The 11,053-nt window shown below is 34.8% G+C and overlaps 1 protein-coding gene across 1 annotated transcript in view; it reads left to right on the top strand.

Moving 5' to 3' along the window:
• kcnq1.2 (potassium voltage-gated channel, KQT-like subfamily, member 1.2) overlaps positions 1 to 11,053 on the top strand; it is a 65,742-nt gene that overhangs the window by 37,632 nt on the left and 17,057 nt on the right. Inside the window, exons 3-6 of the mRNA XM_036212279.1 lie at positions 3,961 to 4,087; positions 4,210 to 4,288; positions 4,402 to 4,498; positions 6,789 to 6,929. Of these exons, the coding sequence (XP_036068172.1) occupies positions 3,961 to 4,087; positions 4,210 to 4,288; positions 4,402 to 4,498; positions 6,789 to 6,929 (444 nt within the window). The remainder of the gene's footprint in view (positions 1 to 3,960; positions 4,088 to 4,209; positions 4,289 to 4,401; positions 4,499 to 6,788; positions 6,930 to 11,053) is intronic.

Raw genomic sequence — 11,053 nt, 5'->3', positions numbered from 1 at the left:
AGCCCCTCACAACGCCAACCTAAGATCACTGATGCAACAAAAATGGCGAGCAATATCGAAGCCATCCAGCCGATTTGATCTAGATCCAAAAGCCACGCCCCCTCAGAGGAGATTTTGCAGACAAAAGCTTCAGATCAAAAGTTGTGGGATTTTGGTTAAAAACTTTCAAATCATGATTAAAACAATACTGAGAACGTTTTTTTTTAATAAAAAAAAAATGTCATGGGGGACTTTAATAACCTGAGTATGGCCTATATTCCAGATTCATACTATTTTATTTTATTTTTGTAACCTCTGTTGGGTCAACAGAGGTTCTAACAGAGCCTTGCAGAAAGATGTCACTATTTGGTTATATGTCTGTAGATGTCTTAAACATAAATGTCACACGTTGCCCATTTTTAAAGTATTTAAAAAGTCTGTTGAAATAAGGTGACCTTTCTGGTGACCTTAAGCAACTTGATTGTTTCTATATTATACATTTCTGTCATCTAACTTTATCTTTATTCTCACACTGTTGGACAGTCGTGCAATACATTTCACTGTATATTTTACTACATACGTAAGTAAATAGTGACAGTAAATTCCCTTAACAAATATTTTATCATATTAATATATTGGGAAAATTATGTAAAAACTGTCTCATTAAACATAAATTTGTTTGACTTATGAATGTAATATGTGTGAACACTTGTAAAAAAATAATCATCTCACCTACGACGGGACACCAAACAATCTAATCCTGATTACTTCTGATGCCACATGAATGTGTTTCATCTTTGTCCATCTTGATGGGATTATGGTTTCCCAGTAAGGCAGCTGTTTTCAGTAAATGCATCAGAAGCATCCCTAACATCTGGGTGACCTATTTTATGGAAATATTATGAATAATCTCTTCAAGTTTCACCCCTAAACTCATATGTGCCTTTGACTTTTAGGGTTTCCCCAGCTGTCATGAATGTAACAGACTGGGATTCTTTGGAATTGTTGATATTCATCTTGAACGGCTTTTTTCTTCTCAGTGCCTCAGAGCAGCTGGAGCTAATCCCATACTGTAGTTTGGCAAAATATATATACGTCTACAAAACTTTTTGCTTTTATAATGGAGGCTAAATTGTATTTAGCAAAATTTTAGACTGAAATACTAGAATCAGCATCAAATATTAAAATGAAACGTCTCAGTAAAAAAAATAATTTCCAGAAATCAAAATAAAAAATAAAAATCACACAGAAAAGAAGAAACCGGAAAAGGTAGGTACTATGGGACATCGCTGATTGGATGAGGATGTTTATTGATATGCTCTATGCTAATCATAAAACTGACTAGTACACAGATATTAAAGACAAATTTGAAAAAAAAAAGTAAAAAATAACATGAAACATAATCATCCAATCAGCGATGTTCCATAGTATCTACCTTTTCAACTTTCCTTTTGTTTAATTTTTTTCATTTTATGTTGGGTTCTGGAAATTAGTTTTGTTTTAACAAATGTTGTCATATTTATTATTTTTCATATTTGAGAATTTTTTTTCTCCATAATTTTGTCTTGATTTCTAAAAGGTATTTTTTTTGTTTTACTTTTTTAAATTGTCATTGTGTTCTTTAATATGTTTTTGCATTGGGATATTGGTTGTTGTTATTTGCCCTTCAGGGCCACCGTATTTGTCGCATTTTTAACTTTGGACTATGACTGTGCAGTGCAGTGAGGTAATCAGAAATTTCTTTCTGACTTGTGTTGGCGCCGAAGTAAATCGTTGATTTCCCATAATCCCTTTGTTTACACCGTCTCCCGCTAGTTTACAGCTTCTTACAATCCCAAGCTAACATAATTCTGGATTCATCCTGATTTGGCTAAAGAAATACTCACAGTTTTAATATTAAATTGTTGAATGCATGTCCTCCATCATGAGAAAAATGCTGCAAAAACTTGTTAAAAACCCACAATCTTCATTGTTCATATTCTTAATCTTAGTTTCTGTCTTTTTTGTGTGTTTGTGGTAATCTTATTAAAACAACATTTATTGTAGCCATCAGGTTTTTAAATAATCTGAATGTCTGTTGGAATTTGTTTTTGTAAATCCACATTAGAGTTAGCATTAGCGTTAGCATCGCAAGCTATTATTTCTGGTGTTTATTGCAGAGGTAATAAGCCTTCACATATTTCCAAGAGGAAACTGAAAGCAAATAACAATCAAAGTACAAAAAAATGAGATGCATGGATGAGTCAAACAGCCAGTTTAAACTTACAGAAACATTTTCAGTCATTTTAGCGCTAACTTAAAATGCAAACTTGCTATTTTCTTTTCAATGTGTTTTTTTTCTATTTTAAAATAATGAAATATGTAATATAGTTATTAATTCACATTATTTTAATATGCAGGACCAAAATATCAAATAATTTACTTACTTTGTTTGAGGAAGAAGGGTGCCGGGAGTGATTGACAGGCCATTGTTTTGGGGACTTGTAGTTCAGCGTTATTGCAGCAGGGCTGGAGGTATTAGGTTTCATACTGGGGGCAGACGAGGAGCAGCCAGCTCAGGCAACTGAAATCAATAAGAAGGCCACCCACGTGGCCGTTGGTCCTAACAGGCAGTAGTATGGTGACTAAATATTATAGGTGCACGGTCGGAGTTCAAATGATTTCCATGAGGAAGAATTAATTTATTTGTAGAGGTTCATGCTGCTGAGGAAAAGAAGAGTGAGAAGGAGGCAAAACTTAGAGACAAGCGTCTGTTCAGCGCTCATGTGGAGGAATTATTCTTAGATTTCTAAGAGCTCAAATTTGGGCTAATTGATCGACCATCTAGCCCAGGGGTGTCAAACTCGATCGTACATGGGGCCAAAATCCAAAGCACACGATGCATCTTTAGTGAACACACTAAAACTAAAGTTTTAAAACTTTAAAATTGTAGCGTTTAACATAATTATGAACTAGATATATAGCATTACTTCTGATAATGCTAATGGAAATGCTGTAAGCTGAATTTGGCCGCTGAAGATGCTAATAAAGATAGCTGAAGATGCTGAAATTGATAGCCAGCTAAAATATGAGCTAAATGCTAAATTAGCCACAAAAATGTAGGGTAGCCACAACAGCTAACATGTAGCTGAAATATTAGCTAAACTTCAAAATATCCTAAAAAAATGAAAAAAGCTTAAATTAACCAAAACAGCGTACTTGTAAATATTATCTTAACTCCAATACAGCCTAAAAATTAAAAAGAAAAGCCTAAATTAGCCAAAACAGCTAGCATGTAGCTGAAATATTAGCTAAACTCCAAAATAGCCACAAAAAAACCTTAGTAAATGCCAAAATAGCCCTAATAAGCTAGCAGAACGACTATTTTTAAAACTTTATAACCATAACTTTAACATAACTATGAATAATAAAAAGGCAGGAATATTATTCCAGAATAAATCAGCTTAAATCTTAAATAACTTTCAATATTTTACTCTCTATAAAATACATTTTGTAAAAATTATACAAGTAAGAAATGAGCGCAAGATAACATCAGGCCATTAATAACAATAAAATAAAATGATCTGGAGGGCCGGATAGAATTACCTGGAGGGCCGGATCCGGGCCTTGACTTTGACACATGTGATCTAGCCTTTCTCTGTCGTTACGCTACCGACCCGGTCTCAGTGTGAGCTGTCATCACTTCTCCTATCAGCCTCCATCTCTCCCTGTAAGTGGCTGGGTGGTCTTGGTACGGCTAGGCGTCTCTCCTTTTCTTCCCCACACCTGTCATTACCCTCTCATATCGGGTCGTACCTCTCAGTGATTGATTATAATGGCCTTAAATTAGTCCTAATGCACGCCTGTGTCTTATCTGCGCTTGCAGAAATGATACGTTATCTGCTTCCCCATCCTCTGTTCCTGTATGTGTTTCTGCTGTTTCATCTGTGTACCGGCGGATTAACGTGACGCTTTACTTTGTGTTTGCATTGTGCTCCACAGGAGATTGTGCTGGTGTTGTTCTTTGGCACGGAGTATGTGGTCCGGCTGTGGTCGGCGGGCTGTCGCAGCAAATATGCAGGCATCAAAGGACGCCTCCGCTTCATCAGGAAGCCCATATCAATAATAGGTGCACCTGGCATTTTCCTTTGCTGTGATTCATTCAAGCGGATGCTTTACTGTCTCGTTTTGTCGCAGATAAACTCATAAATAATTTCTGTTTACCTTGAATTTCTTTTTTCTTATAAACAGATTTGATAGTGGTCATCGCCTCTATCATTGTCCTTGGTGTCGGCTCAAACGGACAAGTGTTTGCCACATCTGCCATCAGGTGGAGTAAGGGTTTAAATAAGCTTTGCATTATTATTATTATTTTTTTTTCTTTTGGTTTAAATGGGATTAGAAGATAATAACAGATATGCTGGGGTTCTGCGTTTCCTGCAGGGGCATCCGTTTCCTGCAGATCCTGCGCATGCTGCATGTGGACCGACAGGGCGGGACGTGGAGGCTTTTGGGGTCTGTTGTCTTTATTCATCGACAGGTGGGTTCAAAACGGATACCAACAAAAAATTAAAGAGTGGTAAATGGTCCTACAGCAGGGGGGTCAAACTCAATTAACTTTTTTTATTTTATTTTTTAATGGGTTTAATGGATCTTTTGTTGTAATTATTAACTTGGTGCCTCCTGTAGACTTTTTATTGTAAATATTTAAAATATTGATGTTAGAAGTTTAGGTTTTAATCTGTATTTAACTTATTGCCTTGTTGTTCTATTTTTTACTGCTGATGCATAATCAGGTCGTCGTTGTAAATGAGAAATTGTTCTCAATCGAGTAACCTGTATAAATAAAGGTCATATGTAATCGCATTATATTGTGGGCCAAACAGGATTAATATTTATTAAAGACTCCAAAACTACATTTTTAAAACTTTAAAATTGTAACTTTTGAACATAATTATGAACTAGATATATAGCATTACATGCAATAATGCTAGTGGGAATTTGCTAAGCTGAATTTGGCTGCGGACGATGCTGAAATTAGTAGCTAAACTTGTGAAGCTAATAGCTAAAAATGCTGACACTGATACAGTAGCTAGCTAAAATATGAGCTAAATGCCAAATTAGCTTAAAGAACTAAAGAAAAATTAAGGCTAGCCAAAACAGCTAACATGTAGCTGAAAAAATAGCTAAACTTCAAAACAGCCTAAAAAACTGAAAAAAGTCTAAATTAGCCAAAACAGCTAGCATGTAAATATTAGCCTTACTCCAAAACAGCCTAAAAAAACTTTTTAAAAATAACCCAAATTAGCCAAAACAGCTAGCATGTAGCTAAAATATTAGCTAAACTCCAAAATAGCCTAAAAGATTTTAGTAAATGCCAAAATAGTCCAAAAAGCTAACAGAAAGCAAAGTTTTAAAACTTTAAAAACATACCCTTTTTAACATAATTATGAATAAAAACAGGCAGGAATATTATTCCAGAATAAATCAACTTAAACTTTATATAACTTTCAATATTTTACTCTCCATAAAAATATATTTTATCCAAATCATACAAGTTATAAATAAGCACAAGATAACATCGGGCTATCAATAATAATAAAATAAAATGATATGGAGTGCCGGATCTAATTACCCAGAGGGCCGGATCTGGCCCCCGGGCCTCACTTTGACACGTGTCCTACAGTGATGGATGGCTGAAGTTTACTTTTGCGCTATAAAGGCTAAACTTTTACTTTTATAAGAGTCTGGCAATACGATACATATCCTGATATATGTCACACGATACAATACGTATCGCGATATATCCCAAGACTGTACCAGAACACTTTTTCATTTTTCTGTACCCATCCTAAGTAAAAACTAAGCAGGAGAAACCACGAGGCTGACTGGGCATTTAACACAAACTGGTTCTCACAAGATCATCTTTCTGTTGTTTTGGTCGCGGTGTGAAGCTACTCAAGGAGGCTCAGTGTGCTGCCAACTAGTGGTTGGAGGTTTAGGTGGAAAACAAAAGTAAGACGCTAAAGGATGCTCATGAATAATGAATTAAATATCCTCTTGTAAGCATTACAAGTATTGCTTAGCAAAATATCGTGATATATTTCATAGAATCGATTTTTCCCCCTGATAAATCTTGTGTTTACGCATGACAAAAAATGCACAAAAAACTGAAAGATTCAAGAAACCATTCCGTTTTTTTTTCCATTTGTGCATTGGTACACTTTAGTTTTTTTTTCCTTCAGACTAGTTTACAATAAAGCCAAATGATCTTCTCTGCTTAATCCCTCCAGCACACTGTGTCCTCTTCTGTTGATTCAACCCCGATTTTAATGTCTCTTTTTTGAACAAAAGAAGCTGAACTTGTTGAGACTGAAACATGAACTGAGACTGATCTGAGTGCTATTTCCTAACATCCCTAAATAATACACAGCACTCTGCAATGATTATATTTATTTTATTGCCCATAAATGGTCAACACATAAATACATTAATGCCTGCTTAGAGGAGAATATGGTTTAAACTTTGTGTTGGCTTTCTAAAAAAATTTATAAAAAACATAAAAATAGTAAAATTGATTCTTGAGCTACTTTAGAACTTGGCCAATTAGTCTAAATGTGTTGTAATGACATATTAAGTGAATTAAATGTTGTATATAATCCAGTACTGAGCAAGAAAGGAAGATTCAGGGAAACACAAAATATTGGAACATCTATCATGAGACAAAAGTCAAAGTATGTATCTGTACATGAACAGACACAAGCGGTAACTGCATCACTTACTCATTAGATGAAGGCAGAAGACATTATTTATGTGTATTTACGTTTTAGGAGCTCATCACCACTCTGTACATCGGCTTTCTGGGCCTGATCTTCTCATCTTACTTCGTCTACTTGGCTGAGAAGGATGCCGTCGATGAGGAGGGCAAGACGGGCTTCTCCAGCTACGCTGATGCCCTGTGGTGGGGGGTGGTAAGACCTAAACAACAGTGTTACCCTGCAGCTCTATCTGTGTTCCCTCCAAAAATCTATCACTGTTACCTTCTAAGTTTATAAATTGTTACCAAACGCACCATTAAAGTACAACGGAGTATTTGGACTAACATAAAAGAAAAAAATAGGAGTAATAAGTAATATTATGATAATCAAGTCGTAAACTTAAGTTGATATTCCCTATTTGTGAAACCAAATTAAAGTAACCGTTTACATTGTGCGAACACAAATTTTTTGTTGTTGTTGTCGCTATTTACTTAACAAACAGCCTTTCGCTTCAGTAATATTTTAAAATTCTCAATTCATAACTTCTGAAATTATGACTTTATTATTGCAAAATATTGACTTTTTTACTTCTAATTTTATGAATTTATTCACACAAGATTTTGACTTATTTCCTCATAATTTTACAACTTTATTCTGATAAAATTATTACTTTCTTTTCATAATTTTACAACTTTGTTCCTGTAAAAAAATCACTTTTTGCCTCATAATTTTACAAATTTATTCTTGTACAATTTAATTTTTTTTACCATCATTTCAATTTTTTTCCCATTAAATTATGACTTTTTTGGCATATTGTTACAACTTTATTCTGATAAAATTATTACTTTCTATCTCACAATTTTACAACTTTGTTCTTTTAAAAATTCACTTTTTTTCTCATAATTTTACAACCTTATTCTTGTACAATTTCATTTTTTTTTTGCCTAATGTAATTTTTCTACCATTAAATTATGACTTTTTTGTCATATTGTTACAACTTTAATTTTGTAAAAATTGCAACTTTTTTTTCCATATTTCTATTCATTTATTCTTGTTAAATTACATCTTTTATTCATAATTTTACAACTTTGTTCTTCCATAATTAAACATTTTTTAACATAATTTTAAGTTTTTACCGTCATAAAATTACGACTTTTATGTCATAATTTTACAACTTTATTCTTGTAAAATTGCCTTTTTTGTCATAATCTCACAGCTCTCTTTTTGTAAAATTATGACAATTTCTCATAAATGTAACAACTTTATTCCCTTGAAACAACTTTCATAACTTTAAAGCCTTTATCTTGACAAATTACGACTTTTCTCTCATAATTTTACAATGTTATGCTCATAAAATCACAACTTTTCTCTCATAACTTTAAGACTTTAAGACATAAAAAACATTTTGTCTCAATTTAAAACTTTATGTTTGTGAAATAATGACTGTTTTGTCAAAACTGTGCAACTTTCTCGTGAAATTACAAATTTTCTCTCATAATTTTGAGACTTTATTCTTGTAAAATATTACTTTTTGTCTCATTTTACAACTTTTTGCTTGTAAAACTGTTTTTTTTCTCAGAATTTTACAACTTTTTTGTAGTAAATCTGCTTTTGTTTATTACTTTTTATTTAAACATATTTAAGCTTTACCAAACATAGCAAATGATCTTTACCATTTCTCTGTGAGAATCTCCTAACTGTGGAAAAAGACGATGTGACCACCCTGGTTACACTTGTTTTTATGATCCTCTCTGTGTCACTTCCTCCCCCTTTCCCTTGGTTTTTCACATACAATGTTTGATGATGGCATATACCTCAAATAGGGGTGGGTCTGGGTGTTTTTTTTTTTCTTTTTTGCCCTCTGACTTGTTTTTCCTCTCCGTGCGGAGGCTCAGATTTCCAGAGCAGTTAATTAAACATTTGAATTGAAAGCGCTGAATAATGAGAAACCTATGGCAGCCTTGTGCGAGGGATCAGCTCTCCACAAAGAGACGGTAATAAACCATTCACCTCTGGGATCTTTGGCTCAAAGAACTTTTAGAGCACCAATATAAAGTGTCAGTTCCCTTAATTAAAACTGTAATTGTGGGATTACTACCTTTATGTAACCCGGGTTAGAAGGGTCACCTCGCCCCTCCCTGCTCCACACAAGCTGTTATTTCAGTTTTTTTTTCTTTTTTCTTTCTCCAACACAGAGAAAAGAATCCCACTTTGTTTTGTTTTCCAGCTCAAGAGTGTGTTTTTTTGAATGGATTATGAGGGTTTGTGTGCCCTTCTTGAGGTCTGACTGTGCTGATTGGAGCGTGCTAAGCTCCATCCGAGTGTTTTCCCAATCTTGGCATGGCCGCCTCGCTGGGATGTGCAGGTGCACGGCACAGCTGGAGGACAGGCCAATGCCATGATTCATATCCCCTCCTCTCATTTATCCCCTCCCAGCCTCATCGGCACTTTTTTTTTTTTTTTTACTACTGTTATTAAAAAAGCAACCTTGCTATTTTAGTTCAGAATATCCCATAAAAGTAGGACGGATATTTAAATAAATGCACTACAAACATACATTTATGAATTCCTTAATTAGACGTGGATGTTTTCTTTAGTAGATTTTTACGTTTCATGATGCAACTTGTATTTATAAATCCACAATTCTACTCTTTGAGATTTGTGGATTAAATCCTCCGCAGCTCCATCCACCCCCAGCAAACACCCGCCTCCTTTTTTACCCGCAGAGTTCTTTTAAGTGTCTCACCTTACATCAGCCGCTTTGTGTCAGCGCACAGCGGTGCCCCCCCCCAGCACCATAGACACCCACAGAAAGCCAAGTGTGCTCTGAATGTGTCATGAATGCGGCTCGGCTTTCAGAGTGGGTGTACATGCAAATGCAAGAGGTATTTGTTTTCCCTCCTCGGCCCAGAAAATTCCTTTACTCATTGAGGATTAGTGGCTGGGAATGTTATTCCCCCTTTGAGAAGCAAAGAACGTGAAATGCCTCCAGTCCTCACTGACAGTTGTGGAGCAGATTTAAAAATAACCTTTTTCTTTTTTTTAATGTACAAAACCAATGAAAATTCTATATTTATTGTTTTAAACTTGTTCTGGTAGCATATTTCTAATGATGGACGACATAGGGCTGCCACGATTAGTCAACTAATCGATAACTAACCAACTTTTAAAAGAGTCGACAACTAATTTAATATTCGATTAGTCGTTACTTTATATTTGACGGTGTTGGAATGTAGTAAAGTTGAAAGTTATGATGGTATAATGCTAGCTTTTTGGATTATTTTTGCATTTATTAAGGGTTTTTAGGCTATTTTGGAGTTTAGCTAATATTTCAGCTGCATGCTACCTGTTTTGGCTAACTTAAGCTTTATTACAGTTTTCTAGGCTTATTTGGCATTTAACAAATCTTTTAGCTGGCTATCAGCTTCAGCATTTTCAGCTATCAGCTTCAGCGATTTCAGCTATAAACAGCACTAGCATCAGCGGCCACATTCATCTTACAGCATTCACACTAGCATCATCACAGGTAATGCTATTTGTCTAGTTTTTAAGTCAGTTTAAAGCTAATGAGATGTGCGCTTTACATCCACTTTGCCCATGATCCAATCAGTCGACTAATCGGAAAAAATAATCAGTGATTAGTCGACTATTAAAATAATAGTTTAAGGCAGCACTAGAGGACATATGTAAATAAAATTAGGCTTAAAGTTGCATTTCTGAGTATTTATTTAAATTATTGTCAATCAGGAGCAGACGAAAATGCCTTTGGAAAAAAGTTATAGGTAGGAAGTCAAATTTACAAATCTCCCCGCTACACTCCATTCTAATGCATTCACTTCCAAACAAATACATCCATCCTAGCTATCAACTGGCTCCAAACTGGGCGACTAGGTGGCTCAGATATTGCTCAGTATTTTTGTTGCACCAGTAACGTTGGTTTGGGAGTGTGAGGGGCTGTAAGCTAGCGGAAAGAGTGTAAACAGATGGATGATGGGAAGGGGGTGCACCCACAACTCAAAGGCGACTCGTCCTGCTCTGCAGAAACTGGAAAATGACAATTTTTGGTATTTTGGCTCAAAAATACAGTGGTGGAGAACCACCATTGCAGGAAAAAATAGTAAGAGCAAACAAAAAAAGAAACCAGAAGTTGTCTGGTTTTTGTTATATGCACTTCTTCTCACTGCAGTTTTTTTTAATTCAAAACACAAACAACATACAGTAAATAACAAAGAACAATGAGATCAATTGTTCAAAATAAACATTATATAAAATTGTGTTAAATTTTTTTGTTCGCAGATATTTTTTTAAAATTATTTTTGCACAGTTTCCTTTTTTGT

The sequence above is a fragment of the Oryzias melastigma genome, linkage group LG6 (genome assembly GCF_002922805.2).
Source record: "Oryzias melastigma strain HK-1 linkage group LG6, ASM292280v2, whole genome shotgun sequence".
NCBI classification, from domain to species: domain Eukaryota; kingdom Metazoa; phylum Chordata; class Actinopteri; order Beloniformes; family Adrianichthyidae; genus Oryzias; species Oryzias melastigma.
The sequence above is the reverse complement of the archived record's forward strand: the minus strand, read 5'-3'. Positions and strand labels throughout refer to the sequence as shown.